At 39.9% G+C, this 22,623-nt stretch overlaps 1 protein-coding gene across 1 annotated transcript; it reads left to right on the top strand.

Annotated features, from left to right (window-relative positions):
- The first annotated feature begins 899 nt into the window (after positions 1-899).
- LOC139728894 (translin-associated factor X-interacting protein 1-like) lies at positions 900-17,475 on the top strand. The gene is made up of 16 exons (XM_071639827.1): positions 900-946; positions 2,677-2,818; positions 3,334-3,582; positions 4,009-4,143; positions 6,662-6,826; positions 7,498-7,682; positions 8,753-8,864; positions 9,613-9,674; positions 10,417-10,506; positions 11,114-11,264; positions 12,089-12,217; positions 12,688-12,858; positions 14,365-14,454; positions 14,928-15,080; positions 15,719-15,825; positions 17,262-17,475. Exons 1-16 carry the CDS (start codon positions 900-902, stop codon positions 17,473-17,475), a joined length of 2,202 nt encoding a protein of 733 aa, XP_071495928.1.
- The last annotated feature ends 5,148 nt before the right edge of the window (positions 17,476-22,623 follow it).

The raw sequence follows: 22,623 nt of genomic DNA, 5'->3' as shown, positions 1-22,623 counted from the left end.
AAATGTGCATCAGTCCGCTTATCTACCACGCTGATGAAATAAAGTGTCAAACCGTGTATTGACAAAATATGACCACTTTGACCGCGGTAACACCCAGCGAGTGTCAAACGTTGTCATAATTCATCCCCAAACGCCTGTTGCACAAGCCTAGTATGCATGACGTATCTGTTCTACTGGGTGGGCATATCGCTCTTCTCTTCCCTATTATCAGGAAGTGAGGACAAAGGCCAACATGACAAGTTGTATGGTAGTGTCATTCATCCGACCTCAGGAAAAATATATTTCTTTATCTAGTCAAAGCACATCTCTTCTCATCGTCGAAAGTAAACTGTAAAGTTAGTTGGGTAATAAAAGGGAATGAGATTATGGGTACAAAAACGATGAGTATTTAGTCAGAATAGATGTGAGAGATGGGGTGATCTCTTACAAAAAATATGACCGAGGGTCATATGCATCGCTATCAGCTATTGGCTAAAACTTTTTGTACCTTCGCAATGCACCAATGAAGCTGTTCCTTTCAAGCGGGGGTCAATATTTTCGTGATCGATATTTTACAGACTGAAAATCCATGTATTTGCAATATAAAGATATAATTTCACATCAGTACATATGTTTATGCTTCAAATATGATTCTTACATGTTTTCATTTTTTAAAAGGACGAAAATTGATCAATACCTTCAAGGCCTGGAAGGGTTGCGGCATGACTGTGTACATGCTGCCATAACAACGGGTATTGGGGTGTGCTACCCGAATCGTATCGTAAGTTTAAGTCGTGTGTGAGGCTACCTGCTGCCAGAATCTACGAACAAAATACGATCGTTGTTTACTTTTTGAACCCAGAAGTAAGTTTATGGACGACATTCGTTGATGTATATGGATTCACGACGGTAAAGTAATTATGTCAGCGAAGGCTTTGGCGAAGCTACCCCCCATCCAGAGGTCGAGGTAAGAACGTAGTTTCCAATATGTTCGTCGTGATGAATTACGTTTAGCTATGCCGCACGCAGAGCAAGGCTGTTTACACCGTCTTGGTATGGACATCCACGCCGATAGGTTCGGCGTAGTATTGATTCACGTTGCGCTGACACATCTCGGGTTCGTGGGCACTGCACTGAATGTGTGTATGAAATACGTCTTATGTACACGCTGTACAGACACCCAGGGGGTGTTTCGCGTACCTAAAATTAATTATTATGGTATGCTGTGTGTGTTCTTCAGTGTTGCTCAACGTTCTAATGAAAATGAAGATTTTGGAGACTTTTTCTTGTAGCCATTGGTACTACACGATAACATTAATTGTCAATGGAATGAGGTGATCTATTCAGTATTCTGTAACCATTTGTATTGGTAACCATTAACGATATAGACCTAATTGTTAGACCTAATTTGAAGTGGGTGGTGATTAGGCTAATGAAATTGAACAGGGAAATCAGTGGCATACCATAATTTTTAGTCAACCTTAAATTTCGAAGTCAAAAGTTTTCGAAAGTTTTTTAAGTTTCAAATGCCATCAGTGCGTGGGATCCTTTTTTTCCCCTTTCTCTTATATAGGTAATAGTAACATGTGAATTTCACTGTCATTCGCCATGTTCGTAATTCACTTAGCAGATGTGTAATTTAACCGTGTTTAGTTTGATAGTTTGATAGTTTGTTTGTTATTTTCATAGCTTATGGTGCTTAATCTCATGCATACCTTTTCCTTCTATACGCTAACAGCCATGATACGCAAGGTGCCGGTGTTAAGGTACTCTGCCGATACGTGGTACCCTTGGCCTTACCATACTAACGTTAGAGGACATCACTAGAAGTTTTACTGACAGATCGAACATAGCTCTGAGAAGAAAATACTTTCAGCCAGAGAGTAGATCCTCCCTACACCAATCTCTTCTCTAAGGAATGTATTCGTCCGTTCACCCACCACATCACACACACTCATACACTCACTATGAGAATCAAGTAGAGGCTACTACATGAAGGAACGACCGAAAGTCTTGACGGGACCACCTAATACTCTGTATAATGATGATGATGATGATGATGCATGGTGACATATTTCATGATTATAGACCAGAGTTTCAAGGCTTGCTTGTACTTTTAAAGGTGCATAGTCCCGGTAGTGTAGAGGGCGCTGTTGATCATACTGCCGATCACCGTTAGCATTGATACGAAGATTACCGAAGTTGAGCTGTCATCAAGAGTAAAGTGCGTAGGTGTTGCTAAGTAACGTTGCCTTCGTTGTCTTCTCTGCGCATCGCGCAGTCTGTAGTAATGCCAGGGTGCGTGCATATGTGCTTCTTATTATGACATCAAAAAAGAAGTTTGCTGAAGCTGTCATCCCCCTCAGCCGAATCATGAGCCGAACTGTGATCGGACCACTGACTACAGTGAATCGGACTTGTTCGGACTCGGGGAAGTGGGCCACAGCGTAAGCGCTAAAGAGGAGTCGATAGCGTAGGTCTCTATGATAGGAAACTTGCGCCGTGCTCCCGCATATGCATTTGACTAAAACACCGGGACCATGCACCTTTAAATTACAAGACTAGAAACCAGTGAACAAGCCCTGCTTGTTTTGACCTGATTTTTTCCCCTTTCTCTCATTCACACACACACACACACACACACACACACACACACACACACTCACTCTCTCTCTCTCTCTCTCTCTCTCTCTCCAGTCCACCTCCACCAGCAAATGTTAATTCGGTAATATCACCACGAGCCGGTAAGAACTTTGTGGGACTCCATGGCCCAAGCTATCAACTCAGCAGTGTAGGAGATGGAGCTGTACACAGACTGCCAGAACCCCAAGCACTGAAGGTATGTGACTATCTATGGTAAAACATCAAAGACATTTCAGTCAGGAATTTTTTCTGTCTTTCTTCCATTTAAATCTAATTCTGATTGTAGCTGAAGTCCTGCTAAAATTTGTACATGGTAGTCTTTGATTTCCATTTTAAAAAAATATTTTAAACGTGAGGAAGGCATTATGAACATCTTATATAAACGATGAATATTTGTATTTTTTTAACATTTCCGTGAGTGATAAACAATGTTAATATTGTTGGCTTGACTTGAGTATGTAAGCATTGGGATATCTCTTTGTATCATGGACACAACCTCTAGACAGTGTCCATTAGAGCATGCTACACTCAAGCACTGGCCCAACTACCATTCTGTATACAGACTGTCACAACAGTCTTCATATTATTCTGGCAAGCCTTAACAAGACTGCATTGTGCTTGTAACTGTGCTTACATTGTCTAAAGCAGACTTGGATTACACTGTCAATTTCTGTGATGTCAAACTTATTAAAGTTTTCTTTCTCAATGCAGCCATTCGTGGATACCAAGGCAGGTAGTCTTGACACATGGCCGGCCCATGCCACGGCCCAAGCAGCAGCGAGGCCCTCTCTTCCCTCGGCGTCCTCCCATCGCCAGCGGGGCCTGGGAGGAGACGACGGAGGACCCCACCAGTCCATGGTGCCCAAGCCAAAGTTCCTCGAGCAGCTGGAGGTGTTCCTCAAGAAAGAGCTGAGGAATGTAGACGGGGGAAGAGGCGGTCCCAGTGAGACAAGGCTCCAGGTAGGAACTCATGTACGAGGGAGTATGTGCTTAATTATACACATTCTCTCAGACAAAGGTTATTTAAGCGTAAAATGCATAATGAGTTCTTTGTCTTGAAATGTACATTGTACTTCAGATGCACACCCGAACATGAATATGGTGGAGCTATGCTTTTCGAAGCGTTAGGCGTTGTTGAAGTACCAGCAATTGCACATGTTGATGTAGTTTTGAGGAATATGCTCTGTAACTGGAAATCTCCATCGTAATCTTTACTGCGTGCTTTCCCAGCTAGCTAGCCCTTACCCATAATGCAGTGTTTGCTTGAAATACTTCAATTCGAAAGTGTACGGGTGTTGCTGTGTGTGTGTGAGTTTACGCATAATTTCACTATTTCCAGTACTGGACTTCTCTCCAATGCTCATTTTCACATTGTCACCACACCAGGCATACAGGGAAGTGTTTGAGTACCTGATAGAAGACTTCAAGGCCTACAAACCCCTCTTCTCTGCCATCAAGAATGAGTATGAGATCATGCTGTCACACCAGAGGGAGAAGATTAGGGAGCTGGAACCCTTAAAGGTAACTACCTCACATCAAATATTTAACAAGGAAAGGAGCAAGGTACCTCAAAGAGCAAGTTAATCTCAGTTAAAGCAGCAAGGTGAAGGCAACATGTTCTGCATGTAGGGGTTAATGATATGATTGTTAAGTGTTGATGATCATGATTCTAATACACAGTGAACACCCATAAAGGCCTCCTAGTGATGATGAATCAGACTATGGAGGGAACATTTTACCCGTTGAGGGTGGTCTGTGAAGGAAGCATGTCCTCAGAAGAACAAGTTCTGTCAGGCGTACCTCAAGGCACGGTTCTTGGACCCCTTTTGTTCCTGACATACATAAACGACCTCCCAGAACATATTAAATGTACAACGCGGCTCTTCGCAGACGATTGTCTGATATACACATCTGTCACAGAAGAAGAACATATGGACATCCTGCAAGAAGATCTCAGGGCTCTTGAAACATGGCAAGACACATGGAAGATGTCATTTAATCCTTCTAAGTGTTCTATTGTGGTTATCTCTAACAAAAAGAAACCACCCACTCGAGACTATGTCTTTTGTGGGCAGACCCTCCATCATTCAAGTTCCCAGCCCTATTAGTGGGGCAGATATGTGAAAAAGATGCTCACATCCGGCGGAAAGTATAAAATTTTGCATGTAGGGGTATTTTGAGGCGCTGATTTCAAAAATTGCCGGATCCAAGAGATCTGGCCATGGGGTCGGCCGCCATTTTGAATTCCAATATGGCCGCCGTCAAAGATCCCTATCTTCAGTTCTGAATGACATAAGCCATTGGAATTTGATACATAAAAGCATGGTGACATGATGACTTCAATAAAAGACTTATTTGATATGTCTGACAAGCTGCACGGCAGCCAGTTTGAATTTTTGTACAAAGTTGCCATATTGGAGTGTTGAAAATCTCTATCTCGGGTTTGTAAATTAGGCTACCTGATTGAGCACGCGTTTGTAACTGATTGAGTGCGCGGTGCTGTATTTACATTGTGACGTCAGTGAAAGGTGCATTATGCTTCCTTCTTGCTGCACTTTTTGACATGCTCGTGAATGTTAGTTGTGGTGTTTGTCTTCGTAGCCACATTTGAATTCAAAATAGCAGGCATTGCGTTTGTCAGACACATCTTATGAGTTAATATTTTAATTCAGTATGTTAAAATACTTGTTTACACCTAATTTCAGCGTCACTCACCACTTAGAAATCGAGATAGGGATTTTGAATATTTCGTCGAGGCGGCCATATTGGAATTCAAAATGGCGGCCATTCTATGTTTATCAGACACTTTCAATCAATCTGTCATCAAATTCAATATGTCAAAACGCTTTTATGTTCAAAATTTTGGTGCCACAGGTCATTCAGAACTGAAGATAGGGATCTTTAAATTTGTTTTGTGACGGCGGCCATATTGGAATTCAAAATGGCGGCCGACCCCGTGGTCAGATCTCTTGGATCCGGCAATATTTGAAATCAGCGCCCCAAAATACCCCTATATGCAAAATTTCATACTTTCCGCCGGATGTGAGCATTTTGACCAATTTTTGTTACATATCTGCCCTACTATATCTCGGAGTTCAAATTGACAGCAAGCTTTCGTGGGGGGAACATGTTGACAACACTGTCGCTAAAGCAAACCGGACACTGGGATTCTTGAGAAGGAACCTCTGGTTTTGTCCCAAGGAAGTAAAAGCAACAGCTTATTCCACACTAGTAAGACCCATACTGGAGTATGCATCTTGCGCCTGGGATCCACACAAGATAGGCTAGATTGAGAAGTTGCCAAGGATACAAAGGAAAGCAGCACGCTTCTGCCTAGGAAACTACAGCAAGAGTAGCAGTGTCACACAGATGCTAGCAGATTTTAAATGGGAAACACTGGAAACAAGAAGAGAAAGGAATAGATTGACCATGTTATTTAAGATACAGCGGGGAATGGTAGGGATATCAGCCAATAAGTACATCACATATTTGCCAGAAAGGAAAACAAGGAGGAAAAATGACATGCAAATCCAAATACTATTTGCAAGAACGGATATATACAAGAACTCATTTTTTGTAAGGACTCCCATGGCATGGAATAAATTAGAAAATGATATAGTTAAGGTGTCATCGTCGGAGAGCTTCAAGGGGGCACTTACAGCATAACCACGCACGTGTATTCAACACCAAAGTCAGCGATATGCAGTGTGCTGCCCAGCTGGCTATAACTTTCAGAAGGTTTCAGAAGGTATGCTCGGGAAGGTGTCAATGAGAAATGCGTGTTGTAGCAAAATCAGTCTGTCCACAATTTCATGTATTTCATGTCTGTGTATCTTAGCACAATTGCTGATAGATACATTGTGTGATTGAAAGGATGGATACAGTGATAGATTATAAAGCTACATGAGCTTATGGGCCCTTGATTATCATTGAGAATTTGTTAGAGACCAAAGACTTTAATAAAAATAAGAACCACATGGGATATGAAAGTTTATCCCTTTTTTTTCTTCTTGCCTCATCCTTTTTTCTTTGAAATTAGTCCATGTTGGTGACGGTGTCCGAGCAATGTGACCAGAAGGTGATGGCGATGCGGGAAGACGAGCGGCAAGAGATGCGAGACCTCAAGGATGAGAAGATTGCCCTCTTGCAACGCATTGATGCCATGAAGCAAGACAAAATCTCCCTTCAGATGCAGATTGAAAAGGTTTGATAGAGATTATAATCTTCTTGAGTAGTGCCATTGTCATTATATCAATATTTGAATTATCATTTACCATTATTGTTTGCCATTACAAAAGGAAAAAAAGAAGATAGAATTGACACTGTTCCAGGTGGTTTTGGAGGGTTGATTTTGCATCGGGAGTGTCATGGTGAGCAATTTCTTTCTCCTTCCTCACTTTGTGCACTGTCATCTTGTTGGACGATGAAAGATGAAAATGTTCCTTTTACCCTGTTTGTCTATTGAACATGGGAGTAGAATGGGAAGCCATGCATTTGTACCGCAATTACCCATTCCGCAAGAACTATGTTCCGACAATGGCTGCAATCAAAGATAATAATGCGATGCCCACAAAGTTTATCCATGGGGGCATTTCATGAAGCATTTTGTCTGACAAGTTGTCTGACAAATTGGGCTCTCAGCCAATCAGATGCAGGGATTTCAATAGCTTATTGTAACAGTCTGTCAGAAAAATATCCAACCAAAATGCTTCATGAAATGCCCCCCATGGCTTCACATCTTTGAGAGGATGCAAAGGATTCTGAAAATTCTTGCCCCCCCCCCTACTTTTTCAATTAAATTTGTGTCTGATGACAGTTGGTAGGTATGATTATTCATGAGTGATATTTTTTCATGTCTCTTCCGTTCTTTTGCAGCTCCAAGAGAAGATTGGGGAGACGTACCAGATGTACCGCGATGAGTGCGATGCCCGCAAACTCCTCGTCTCTGACATCAACGACCTGCGGTACCAGCAGGAGGACTATCAGAAGGCCCATGGTAACCAGGAGGCCACACCCGCTGAAGCCAAGGAAGACCCGGTCAAGATGAAGATTGCTCTCAAGTGAGAAACCTCTCTTCTTTTAAGCTGTTGCTGAGATCTTCAGCAGAACATGCAGGGGTTTTCTTCTTGTTTTTTTTTTTCTCTCTCTCTATCTACCTTTATCTCATTCTTCCTTCTCATTTCTGTGATTTTTGGAAGTACTGCTTGAACCTTGAAATAGCCCATCAACTAAGCAGGAGTGTCGAAAGAGAGTTGGGAATTAACATATTCATGTGTGTGTTTATTTTACCTTTACCATTGTAACAGGCTGTTATTGTTGTTAAGTCATGTCATTGTATTCTCTGAACCACCCAACAACAAACAAGCAAATGATAAACAATAGTACAACAACAGCAAAGAATGTCATGCTGTGAAACTGTGATTTTGGATTAACTGCAGTGATTGTTGGTCATGCCAGGATAATTACACATTAAATATTCGTCGTTGGGGCGACAAGACCTCGTATCTACAAAATGTCAAATGTTCAGGAGAGCCAAAAAACATGGCGGCCAAAGCACTGTGGCGAATAGGATATCCTTTCCTTTGACATGCCGTGGTGGCTTCATCTTTGGAGTAAGACAGTTGGAATTTGGACAGGACGTCACTTAAGCCATTATTTGACCATTGATCAAAAAAAGTCATTTTCACCAAAATTGCAGATACAAGGTCTTGTCACCCCAGCGACGATATATTTGCAGGCAAACTTGATATTGGAATTAAAGTTGTGGGGAAGCATTCTTTTATTCTTTTTTTTTTTTTTTTTCATACTAGGGTCTCTCAGTTTCATTGAGGGATTTTGTGGAAATCAGCTACATGTATGATCATTTTTCATTTCTTTTTTCAAATGTATCTCTATGGCCATGTTACCCACCCTGCAATAAACTGCAGTGATGCTAGGATAATTGTGCATGAGCTGTAAAATTAGCTGACAAATTGGAAGTATGGCCATTACTTCAGTATTTCTATGGTAAAACATACATCCATCTGCCAATGGAAGTAGACCTCTTTGACATGACTGACCTTGTCAGTCGCTGTTTGCACTGCTAGTTTGCTGACACAGCCACTGACATTTCCTTCATCGATCTCTGCAGGAGAGCGCGAGAAGACCTCACGGATGCGACACAGCGGCTGAACGAGATGATCGCAAACTATGGCGACGTCGTGCCCAGGAGGGATTTTGAATTCCTCACAGCTGACCATCAGGTCTGTAATGAGTTGCAGTTCTGATATTCATGCAAATCTCCAGATGTTCTATTCAATTCTATCTGTGCACTAGATTTTAGAGACACCATTTTCTAATGTGATTGATATTAGCCAGCTTTAGATCTGCAATGAGTATGCTAAGACGACGCAGCCTTCCAGGTTGGACAATGGAAAACCTGTCTCATGCATGTGCAGAACACCATTCTTTGGCGAAGTGATGCCGTCTTAGCATTCTCATCACAGATTTAAAGCTGGCCAATGCTTCTCTCACACTGAAGAGTTTTGCCAGATGAACCATGATGCACTGTACCATTGACCCTGATGCACTCAGGCACTTCGCATAATTTTTTCATCGTCATTCAATATCCCATTCAAACTTGACCGAGTTGCAAATCAGCAAGTCCACTTCACAGTTCAGCAGACGAAAAGGTCATGGTGACACAATAGGAATGGGGGATTCATCAGCTCTATTCATTAAGAATTAGTTAAAAGACGTCTGTGCCGATCCGCAATGAAAGTGCCAGCATGTGTGCGAAACAGTGAAGAAGCACAGTAAGAATGAATAAATGTCTTGAGTAATGCGATGCTGCTTTTTGTAGCCATTTGTATATATGTACACCTTTCCATGCAGCAGTACAAATGCAAATATGAGTGTGTTTTTAAAGTGTTGTGATAGTTTTAATGGAATGAATCACTTTCAATATTTTACATCTTTTGCTGTATTTTCTCTCTCTTTCCCTGTTTGCAGAAATTAAATGAAAAGTATGATGCCTTGAATGAAGACCACAAGCAACTAATGGCAGAACATGAGTAAGTTACTTTCTATTACTTTTTTTCATAATCATGTTGTCTCAGACAGATTCAAGTGTATGAATGTCTTCATGTAATCATTGATATATAACACAGAAATGAATGCATAAAGATGCTTATATAGGCTTGTCTTTAAGAAAATTGTGTGTGGTATTCACTCACATCAAACCAGTTTATTGACAGATTAGCTTGAATAATTGTTTAACTGTTTACGAATTCTGTGTGTGTATCAAGGTGAGTTTGGCCCCAAATTCTTCGAATCACGAGCGCGATCATTCCATTTACATTCAAATATGTCAGCACCCTTGACCTTTTTGCTACATACACACAACCAGAGTTATCCCCTGACCATACATTGATATGCAAACATACAATTCTTCAAAGTAATCAGCTGGTAATGAAACAACTCTGTTTCAAGTGTATTTTTTGTTCTTTTGTTCTGTTTCAAGTGTCATAGCCATGAATAAGTACAATCGATCTATTTTGGCTGTCGAATTGACCATTTCATATGGCTGAGTTTATTACTAACTTGCATATAGTTGCATGGCTGGTCAGGGACCAGCATTGTACTGTTTCTTCTCATTACCCTAAACTTGCTTTGCCAAGAATGCATTTTATGTTTAAGCCCGATGGACGGAGTGAAAAAATGGTATACCTCTGCAGCCTGTGTCACAGTTTTAATCTTTTATCTGTTGACAGAATATATTTCACATTCCACTTTTGAAATTTATTTCCCTTTCAGTGCCCTGCTTGAAGTCAATCAGCAAATCATCACACAGAGGGATGACTTTTACCAAGAACTTGAAAACCTAAAGAGGACAGCGACACCAAGGTAGTCTCACTTCCAGTCATTTCTTTTTCTTCTTGTTCTTTATGTGTATGTTGAGACCAATTGCACCTGCCATCTATCCATATCAAACCTCCTGTCTTCAAAGGCTAATGATGCTTTCGAGGAGGGGGACATTTCATGAAGCATTTTGGTCGCATATTTTTCTGACAAACTGTTACAAGCTATTGAAATCCTTGCATCTGATTGGCTGAGAGCCCAATTTGTCCGACAACTTGTCAGACAAAATGCTTCATGAAACGCCTCCCTGAATTCTTTTCAGAGCAATATAGCTAGTCTTGTACCTGTTCACCTCTTTCTGATTAATGTGGATGATGTCGATAATGTGATATTGATTTTCCTCTCACGAGTTCACCCATGAAATTTACTTGGTAGGCCTATAGAGACAAACCTACTCTGCAGTGATTAGATAGTGTGGAAATGCGAGACATCTTTGCTCATGAGCATGAATGGTGTACTTTTTAGGATATATGTAACTTTTTTTTTGTCAGTCATAAAGAGTTAAAGAATTCATGACACCTGAGGATTAAACAGATCAACCCAGGTACTTAATATTTTATTCATTTATTCATTTGCATTACCCATTGTCCAGACCAGACTGGGACCGTTGTGCCGAGGTGCTTGAGGGCGGGGAGGAGAGGTGGTCACAGATCTCCCAGGGGAAGAAGAGTGACCAGCTGGTGACACTGCTGCTGAAGGAGATCATGGGAGATGGGGAAGGCTACGAGTACTTTGAACCGCAGGTCAGCAAGCTGAAATTTCTTATCTACCCATGCCTGTTCCACGTCCTGTGCATATTTGTGTGCAAGCAGAAATTTCTTTCTCCACCCATGCCTGTCCCACTTCCTGTGCATATTTGTTATTTGTGTTTTAATCATAATTTCTAACCTTTGTGATGTTTGTATAATCAGGTCCACATGTAGCTTGTACTTCACTTTGAGGGATGTCATGAATCTGACGTGTTAATGAGAGTCAGAGTTAGAATATTGTTTGTTTCATTTCCCATGTAAGAAGATGGCTGGATAACCCATATTCAGCTGCACTAGCTGGTCTCTCATGGGGTCTAGTTGGATGTGAGGCAGGACCACTTGTGCATTTAGAGCCACTCACTTCCAAACAAACACTTTTCAAACCTTATAATATGTATTATCTCAGTATTGTGATGAGATGAAGCACATAGAGTAATTCATCCATGATTCGGGTTCTGTGGATTGCCATGTGTGACCCAAACCTAAGTATTCTTTCTCACAACAAGGGGATATTTCTAGTTAAGCCCTCAGTTTTGTATTCGTTCTAGAACCATGTGCATGATACAGATTTGTAAATGTGTCTGCAAAACTTGCCGAGTTCTGTGCGTATTACAGTGTTTCTTTCTTGTCTTTTCTCTTCTTCTTTTTTGTGCAAAATGTTATTATCTTCATGAGCATGAATATGATGTTACAAAGTGGATTCTTTGCATGTTATCTGTATCATTTTCCTTGGTAGCATACTTTGTCATTTATTTCTAAATGTACTTGGAGAAGAATACAACGGCAAAATGGATAAAATCTCATCGTATCAATTGCAGGGTCTCGCCGATGATGTTCCAGTCTACATGCGCTATGAGGGCAAGCTTAGGAAACGCAAAATGGACAAGGTGGATGTGGGAATCCTCATCAAGGAGATTTGGAAGGAAAAGACCAAGCAAAACCAGGAGGTAAGATCCAAACTGGTTCCCCTGTGACTCTCTTCACCCCGAACGACTCCAAGGACTTTTGAGGTCATCTTTTTTGAAAAATAAATTATATACTCAGTAGCCCATGCATTTCATATCACAATTATATACAAGTACTACCATTTTTGTGGACATCAGCACAGTTTAAAATACTATGCATGAATTTGAAGAATATTTTTCTTCAGCTCTGTAGCTTGCTCTTACTTTTAAATGAATTTTTGTATGCAGTATTTAAAACTGTGATTATTGTTGTATGTGGTGCATACTGAACATCAATTTATGTAAATTGAAATTTCCTACTCTATTGGCAATATTGATACACTTTGCACCTTTTGAATATTCAACAACAAAAAATATTACGTATATTTTTACACGACAACATATTATGTTGAATCTTGAATTGAATGCTGTCACTGTGAGGAATGTTTGATCCTTGTTTGTGTATATTGCAGAGAGGCGACGCCCCCTTGGAGCCGATGGACACCTTCCTGGCGACGTTCATGAGGCAGAAATACCCGGACGAGAAGTCCTGTTTTGAGTGGACCTACATGATGGTCAGCATCCTGGAGGAGAATGAGGAGGACAACCACCTGGCTCTCTTCCACCAGATCATCAAGGGAGATGTAAGTATCATCTTTGTATTCATCATGAAGACCACACCCACCTAAAGTCACCCATCTTGGCTCCTTCCCTAGGAAGAGGATTTGCAAAGAATGTGATGGTCTGAAGAGTTGCTGATCGTTGGCATTTTCTCCATGATCATTTATTTTTTGTATCCAAAAGAGTACAATCAGGCGCTAAACCTACTCTGTTCATCCGTCCTCTGTTCCCCTTCTTTTCCTAAGAGGAAGACTGCACCCTCCCAAAAACACCTATTTCAGCTCCTTCCCAGAAGAGGAGTTTCAAAGAATTTGAAAGTATGAATAGTTGACAATCATTGACATTTTCCCCGTTATGCTTAATCATTTTGTATTCAAAAGAGTACAAGCAGGCACTGCACCTGCTCTGTTCATCCCTCTTCCATTCTCTTCTCTTCTTAAGAGGAAGTCCACACCCTCAGAAATACACCCATTTCAGCTCCTTCCCAGGACTTTCAAAGAATTTAATAGTCTGAAATAGATGATCATGTGCGTTTTCCCCATTATACTTTATTTTCTTTATTCGATGGGGTAGAAGCAGGCATGGAAAAGCTTCATAGTAATCACTTGTTGAGGCAGACAAATGCCACTTCCATTACTAACAGTGCTTCTGATCGAATCTAATTATGATTATCTCACTAGCATTTATTATATACCTCATTTCTAGAATCCTCTCATCTGATTGGTTAAAAGGGGAGTCATGAAAATAGCTGTGCCCTATTTTTTAGTTACTGTGACCGGGGCCCGGGCACAGTTAGTAAATAGGTTTTAAAAACAGTCGCGACCCCGTACACATAGATCGCTCATATGTACGCACCAATGATACGACCGCCGCGCATTCGATTAGCGTGCTGTAAAAGAGACTAGCGGACTGGCTTGGAGACAGTCGGAACTCGCAACCCCGTACGTACATACACTGTGTACACATAGATGATCACTCATGTACGCACCAATGATACGAACGACCGCCGCGCTGTCGATCAGCATTGATTACAACTTACAAGTGCTGTAAAAGAGACTAGAATCTATATTTTGGGTATCTATGTTTCGGAATCTATATTTTCGGTATATAAAACAAATAATGACTGCTTGATATTCGGGGTACAGTTAAAATTATGTAGGCCCTCGGTGATGTGAAAACCTTAACCATGCCCTCAGCTTCGCTTCGGGCATGGTACGGTTTTCACATCACCTCGGGCCCATAATTTTAACTGTGCCCCTCGTAGCAGTCATTATTTGTATACCATTAACCCCATCCAATCACAGATATCTGCTTTATTTTGACCAGGTCATGTTAGACTTCTCCTCTTTGAATCTGTCCCCACTGCTCACATATTTAAATATTCTTGATTTCAAGGTGTCTTACCTACATCTCTGCTGTCATTTTTTTTTTCAATGAATTAACTTATTATCATGACCTAAAACTCCACCGGAAGTGTATACTGTCATTTTTAAAAACTTTCGTCAATATATGTATTTTTTTTTTTGCAGATGGACGAGGAAGTGTACCACCAGCAGCTGACAAACCTGGCTGATGTCATGGATGCACTCACAAAGGCAGATGAGGAGGAAGGAGGAGAGGTAATGATCAGTGTTGTCATGGTGACTTTAATAAATCACAGACGAAGACATAAAATACCTTTATGCCAGTATCAATGCTAAAGAGTTTGCCTTAAGCCATGAGTGAGTTTATATCAATTATGAAAAATAATCTCTCAAAGAGGAGCAGAGTTTAAAGGTATGAACTTCGTATGATTTGATAAAACCTAGGTACTGTTTCATGAAAGTTGTCAGCCCTGGCGTTGGTTTTGATTGGCTGAGAAGCTCTGGTCACTGGCTGTTACTATGGTAATTATTAGAAACTGGCAACTTGTCAGGGCTAATGAGTTTCATGAAACAGTGCCCCAACGATATTTCTGTCAACTCAGATGTGCTAAGTTTATAAAAAGTACTTGCCATTAATTCCATTTTTTAAAGTGTCCATTCATGTCATTATCAATTATTGTACTGCTCTTTGTGCTAACGATCAGTTATGTTACCGGTATCTGCTGCAGGGGACCATGAATAAGGACATCTTCGAACATGCCTTGCGCGAGTTCTTCCCCATCAAGGACGACGACAGCATCCAGGCCCTGGTCGACGCTGCCATTGATGAACTCAAGCCGGAGGATGAGAGTAAGCTGCAGTACCAGGAACTTTTCACAGAGGTGAGGAGGATGTTCATTCATATTACCCTATAAACTTATCCTCTCCTATCACATGGTACACGTACCTCTCTACTGTTATGCAAGTAACTCCCTTTATGACAAAGTCCTCGGGACTAGCAGTTTTCTTTAGTTATGTCAGAATTTTTCATAGCGAAACAATGAAATACAAAGATGTATAGATTTTAATGATTTGGGGTTGTGAAGTTTTACTTTGTTTTATTTAGATTTTTGTTATATCCATGATCGTTGTAACGGGAGTGCACCGTTCTATACACAATGTACCTGTTCTCTGCAGTTGTTTGAAAGGAAATGATGGCATTTTACCTACTGAGTATATCGCTCTTTATTTCATGACAAATTTTTCTGACATACACCTAACTGACAAATGAAGTAAAACTTTCCACCATATGTGTGCGCAATTATGACTCTCAAGTATTCTTCACCATTTAAGTATCTGTGACACTTGTTTATAAGTTCTGTTGCCATGAATAAAAAATATAGCTTGAGAGTGCACTTGCTAACTTATGCTGGTAGGCTAAAGCACCATGAATGAAAGTGAATCTGTATGGATTTTTATCTCTCCATCCCATACCTCCTCTATTCATCCCTCTTGCTGTTTTCTTGTCTTCTCGTCTCAGGAGGAGGATGGAACTGTAGGTCCCTTCATCTCCACCCTGAGGGCCCAGGAGCAGGCAGAGAAGCTCCAGTATGTGGAGGAAATTCGCAGAGAGCTGGAAGAAAAAGAGTAAGTGTCGAGTCTTGTGATTTACATCTTGGAGTTGGAGCTTACCATTAAAAAAAAGAGAATCCATGCCTAACATCAAGCATATATATATATTTATTTTCTCTTTATATTTGTTTGGAAATCAATGCAAGTGATAACCCAGTAATTTAAATCTAAATTAATGACCATTATGCGTTTGCAGAAAGCTATTTTTTGAAACAATATTTGTTGTGCATACAAGTGCGGTAGATTTCTTTCTTGGCTAGATTACTGTATATGCTGTTATTTTCACCTAAAGATATTTTCGTGAATGACACAATTTCATAGACATTTTCGCGAACCAACGCCGACGCTTACGTTAATGCTCTATTAACACAGTGCATGGAGTAATTATACCCCCGCCAAACGAAGTTTGAAGGGGGTACAGTATATAGGAATCAGCGGACGGTCGGGCGGTTGGGCGGTCGGTCGGGCGGTCGGTCGGGCGGTCGGGCAGTCGGTCCGTTGCAAATCTTGCGTCGCGAACTACTTCCTCAGTTTTCAACCGATTCCCATAAAACTTGGCACAGATGTGTGCCTTGGGTTGTAGATGTGCAAGACGTATTTTTTGACAGTACCCAAAAGTACGTTGCCATGGTAACGGCATATTATGGGCAAAAATGGGTACAAATCTTGCGTCGCGAACTCCTCCCACAGTTTTTGATCAATTTTTATGAAATTAGGTACAGATGTTCATCTGAATATGTTAATGTGCAAGACACATATTTCCGCAGTGGCAAAAAGTGCATTGCCATGGTAACGGCATGTTATTGGTAAAATATAGGGCAAAATGCTTCATGGCAAAACTGCTTCATCAGTGTTCTTCCAATTCTCATGGAATTCATATTGAATGTTTGTCTTAGGATATAGGTCAGCATGACACATTTCTTGACAGTGACAAAAAGTATGTTGCCATGGTAACAGCTCACATATTATGAGCCAAAATGATGGAAAATTTTATGTTGCAAACTACTTCCTCAGTTTTTGCCCAATTTCCATGAAACTTGGTACAGATGTGTGCCTTTGGTTGTAGATGTGCAAGACGCATTTTTCGACAGTACCCGAAAGTACGTTGCCATGGTAACGGCATATTAATGGCAGAAGATCAAGGAAAGATCTTGCGGATTTAACTACTTCCTCAGTTTTTTGACCAAAGCTTATGAAGTGTTGTTTTGACCAAAGCTTATGAAATGTTGTTTGGCGGGGGTATAACCAGTCGCTGTAGCGACATTTCTAGTTTTTGTTTGTTGTTAAATTCGCGATCTAACTGTGATTCGCAAAATTCATGAAAATTAAACCCTCGCGAAAATAACAGCTTATACAGTATCCTTGAACTTCATCCTTATCTGTCATATTATAAACTTAATGCTTGATACCTGACTTACCAAGACGTTGAAATCTTGCTTGTCACTTTGCAGGGAAGTGCCATGGCGCGAGCTTCAGATGGCCATCAATGTGGTGGACGCCGAGATTGACCGGCCCCACATAGTCCAGTATGTCTGCCGCGCCTTCGACGTCCCCCAGGACCAAATCACCACAGCCGAACCCGTCCCGCTAGACGTCATCGTCAGACGCCTGCAGAAGAGCACGGTGCGGCGCATTGGGAAGCTCAACAGCTCCGAGCTGACTTGAGCCCACAGAGACTGTGTGAAATGACTCAAACTATGATGTGATGCTTCATGGGATTGACTTTTGAAACTATTCTGCAATTTATCTTTAAACAGAGACTTCACATGGTAACTATTTTCTCACTCACCATGAACTGGAAGCCATTCCGGGAGACTGTTCTGAGATTCATTGTGCATTGGAAACTGCCTTTAATGACTGTACATGGATTCATGGAGACTACACCATTACCACGACTCTCACCCATGAAAAGTGAAAGTGATCAAAGGATGCAGAAGTTAGCTGAGCTGTCATGATGTGAAGCAGCTATATAAAGTTCAAACTCTCTTCTCAATATGCAATGCTTTTGTCAGTTTGATTTCAAACATACCAAAGTTCATCTTAGTATGTTAAGAACAATATGTAAATCCTTTTTTTTAATTATTAATTGAAGGGACAATAATGCAACCAAGTACAACAAGAAGAAATATAAGTTTGAGCTCTACCAGCAGAGCATTGCAGTCCATATTATATCTTAGCTGATTAATGCTGTAAGAGCAGATGATTACATAACTCATGACAACAAAAGTCAGGTGTTACCACCATGCTTCTGTGTGTACTTCATCGTGAGAACATCTCACCATTGGCCATGTGCTTAGAGAGCTTTAGGCAAGTTTTTGATCAAAGATTTGTGCCCTGCACTCATGCTGGGTAGCAGGCACAGAGAGAAAGAGAGCATCATTTGCTACCCTTGAGATAAGCAGTAAGAATTTGGGGATTGATATGTTCCGTCCATAGAAGTTGCTTTCTACATCTTCCCTGTAAACATTGTCTTGATGATACGTGTATGTATATATTGTATCATATGATCCACCCATTTCATTATTTTATGAATAAATGACTATTAAATGGATAATAAAAGGGATGTGTTTTTGTTTTGTTGTTGCTATGATTGTTTAGAACTGCTTCCTCTCAGTTAAGTTTGCATTTTATATACATATATGTATATATATATATATAACCCATTTTCTTTGCTCAAAGTTTTCGCCATTAATCATTTGTTTCTGGTCAGTTTTCCCTTTCTTGTTTCAATATATATATATATATATATATATATATATATATATATATATATACAGGGGAAACTCGGTATAACGAACACTGCTATAACGAGATATCGGTTATAACGAGGAAATTTTCCCGGTCCCAAATTTCCTTCCACACAAGTCTATGTAAAATGCTACTCTTATAGCGAGATCGGCTATAACGAAATAACTGCTATAACGAGATAAATTTTGTGACTTCCAAACAAAGAAAAACATAGTCAATCAAACCTGCTATAGCGAGGTAAAGCAAAATGCCTTCGGTAAAGCTTTACTTCGCCTGTGCTATCATCTTCCGAGATTGTAAAGCTTGATGCGCCAAAAACTGTCTTGTACACACATAATCATTTTCTTCAGTGCACTCCAGCTAGCACTGCATGTTGTACAAGTGTGTGTGCGCGCACACTGATACATGCAGAAAATGTGGTGGGACGGCCATATGTATACATGACATCATCATGACGTTTAGCAGGTGTGAGGCAATCTGATGCTGTGATTGGCCTTCTACGTAGGGAATTCCCCATCTTCACACACACGCAGTCATAATGTACACGTGGTATACAGAATGTGTCACATACACACACAGCATTGTGCAGACCATATTCAAGCTTTCCACGCAACACACACCCATACGATAACCACATACCAATCCACACAGACGATCTTGATACAATCGCAAGCTACAAATATAAATTTACAAATTCAAACATCTACAATTAATAAGAAACACATTCTTGATATTGGATTTCCTTGGCGAAAAACATCTTCTTACCCATAAAGGTGAGTAATTCCCTCACACACAATATCAAGTTATCAGTATTGATTGAAATATGATGGGTAGTCCCACATGTGCAAATCAATGTCTTTATGTTATGCCTTCTTTTATGCCTACTGATATAACGAGATATCGGCTATAACGAGGAAAATGACTCGGTCCCGACCATCTCGTTATATCGAGTTTCCACTGTATAATATATCAAGTGTAAAAACGTTCGTATAAACACCGCAGGAGCCAAAAATTTTTTGGCTCCTGCGGTGTTTATACGACTGTTTTTACACTTGATATCTATTTACTACACACCGACACAGAACTTTCATATTTTGATATATATTATATATATATGTATTTATATATATATATATATATATATATATATATATATATATATATCATATATATATATACACACACACGCATTATATATACATATATGTATATAAGTGTGAGTCGTGTGTCTTCAGCTACTGAACCCCTGGGTCGTCGCATCTTTTTGGAGTGTGTATAACGAGAGTAAGGAGGCGGTAGACGTTGCTTAATTGAATCCTCACAAGTGATTTTACTTCAAGCTTTCGGGCTTTCTGCCCTTTGTCAAGACTGAGGACAAATCGGACAAAATACAAAACATGGATATCATATACAAAAAAAATAATGATCAAACAATAGTGAAAATAATGACAGTGAAAGAGGCAGAGACGGCAGAGAATAATTACACAGATGGGAGTGTATATATGCATCAATCTTGCATAATATAACTTGCATACATACAATCACAAACAAGCATACATAATATAAGCATTTACAAATACGTATGACTAAACATCTGCGCACACACAATGGATATGGATGTGTACGCACAAACACACATGTGAAACTCCTCGCGTATGTCAAAGCAGGCGACCATATAAACAATAACGGCCGGCAATTAATGAAATAATTATAGTAATTAAATCAAGGAGTGTATGTATAAATAAGCGGAACATAGGTACACACAAAAATGGAAGAACAGAGCACATAAGTAGCGTTCTTTACCGGAAATAAGTGTATAATAATGTGTTTAATTAACAGCATTCAAGGTTACAGGATCTATAAATACGTACGGTGTGAGATGCACACTTCACATTTGGCCCAGTTACATGCCGGCAGTCAATTTGCAGCCGGTTGTGGGGAACCGAAACATTCTGGTGGCATTGGAGAAAAACATAAAACGGGGGTGGGCTAATGGACAACTAAACATAGTGACAACACTGAATATTCGGAACATTAAGGGTTGTTCTAAATAATTGGTGAATATGAAAAAAGAGGTGCTGATTGTTACTTACTGTGGTGGTGGTTGGAGTTAGGCCTGCTAAGGTGAGGTGTTGTGTGTGGGCTAGGAGGGCAGCTCAGTGAGGTTGTGAGGCTAGTGATGGGGTTATTAGAGCATGAGGTGGGGTTTAGTAGGGTTGTGGAGAGTGTCTGCATGTGCGTGTGTGTGTGCCTGTTTGTTTGTATGTCTGTATGTGTGTGTGTGTGTGTGTGTGTGTGTGTGTGTGTGTGTGTGGTTTCATCTGCCTGCATCCATTTTTTTTAGCAGCAATTGGCACAATGTGTGTGGCAATTTCGGGAGGATGAACAGGCCAATGATCAGCTGACGGTGAATATACATATATATATATGATACTAGCTTGTAGGAAGTTGTGTGTCAGACATATTTACAAAAGACAATCGAGACAACTTTACAGTCGATTGCATACAAACACACTTGTGTACATACATGTACATACATGTACACAGATACAGATACACGCAAACACACATACATGTGTATATATATATATATGTATATACATGTATGTATATGCGTGTGTCTATGTAAATATTTCCTTTTACCATTGTCATCACAAACACTTTTGTAAAAACATTTTATTACATAATAAATTATTAAATGCAAGAATAAAGCCCCTGTTGTATATTATGAATTTACATTTCATATCATTGGAATGTTTGCAAAATAAAACACACACACAAAAAAACCCCAACCCTGCTTCACGTACAAGTTCACTGGGGTGAAATTAAGTGATAAACAGAGTGATATTGGTTACAATTACAAGTATGCAAATCAGATCATGTCGTCACTTCCCAAATCTCTTGAACAGCAAATAAATCTTCATTAACTTTCCTTTTGAAATTAAATGATATACCTACAAAATTTCATCCTTATCATACTGTTGGGACTTTTACAAGGGAATGATGATACACCTTCAAAAGGTGGTCTGGTAATACCTGCTGGATTCAATAATAAAAATGATTTTACCTCCAACTATATACAAAATCAGGTAATAGTTGCTATTTCAGTGATAAACAAAAAATAGTTTTGACTACAAACGAATGGGAATTGTAAGGCCATGCCATTATTGTTTTTCCTAATCGACATACATGATCGTTACCAACAGAAATTCTGCCAAGTCTTCCCTAATTTTGTGTGATCTTCATTGAACTTTCAATGTTGTATTTTTCCATTTTCCATTAAAGTCAGTTTGGACAATGAGTAGAGTTCCCCGTTAAATGTAACATAACTGACTTTCAGTCTGTCAGAACGCATCATCTGTACTTAGATTAGAATTTAAATTTAAAAAAGAATAAAACAAAATCATGTCATATGAAATAGAACCCAGATCTCAAAATCAGCTACTCTTTGGCATTTAGCGTTTTTCCTTCAAGACTTTTACAATTCTATCACACTCTATCATTCAAAAGCTGCTGATTCATATTTGTTTTTTCTACAATTTGAAGTCTGTTGTCAATGAAAAAACAATAACAGCACAGCATTTGAACGCAGAGAAAAAGTAGAGAAAATTTCTGATGAACATGCACTATGACGAACACATTAAACAATCCATGACGTCATCGAGGGAGACGAGAAATGTGACAGTTTGTTATCAACGTCGACTGGGATAGACTTGGCGTTGTAGCCAACATAGAGTACCGAATCCGCGTCTTGATGCAAGCGCGCCGGTGAGGGGGCCATACAATACTTGCCACCTGTCCGTCTGCTGGGTTGGTCATCCACTGTTATAGAGCAAGAAGACAATTGTGATGCGAATTTCTGTAGTTTCTTTATAGTAGTTTTGGTTGAGATGGGGCTTCAGGTTTCCAACTATTTTTTTGTGCGTTAGTGATTTGATGAAAATTGGTTTTGAACTGGCTGAGATATGCAAAAACGATTAAGATTAAATGTGGGATCCACCTCTTATTAGGACCACTTTATTTTACTTTTTTTTATATCTCAGCCATTTCAAAACCGATTCTCAT

Source organism: Diadema antillarum, unplaced genomic scaffold (assembly GCF_040938485.1).
Source record: "Diadema antillarum isolate AM-2024a unplaced genomic scaffold, OU_Dant_1.0 seq00000205_RagTag, whole genome shotgun sequence".
NCBI classification, from domain to species: Eukaryota; Metazoa; Echinodermata; class Echinoidea; order Diadematoida; family Diadematidae; genus Diadema; species Diadema antillarum.
This window is presented reverse-complemented; position numbering and strand designations above follow the sequence as displayed.

Excerpts from the sequence above, each read along its gene's own strand:
- LOC139728894 (XM_071639827.1), top strand. The coding sequence starts at position 900 with ATGTCAGCGAAGGCTTTGGCGAAGCTACCCCCCATCCAGAGGTCGAG. Across the intron at positions 2,819-3,333 it reads CAGAACCCCAAGCACTGAAG|CCATTCGTGGATACCAAGGC; the intron begins GTATGTGACTAT and ends TTCTCAATGCAG. Across the intron at positions 6,827-7,497 it reads TTCAGATGCAGATTGAAAAG|CTCCAAGAGAAGATTGGGGA; the intron begins GTTTGATAGAGA and ends GTTCTTTTGCAG.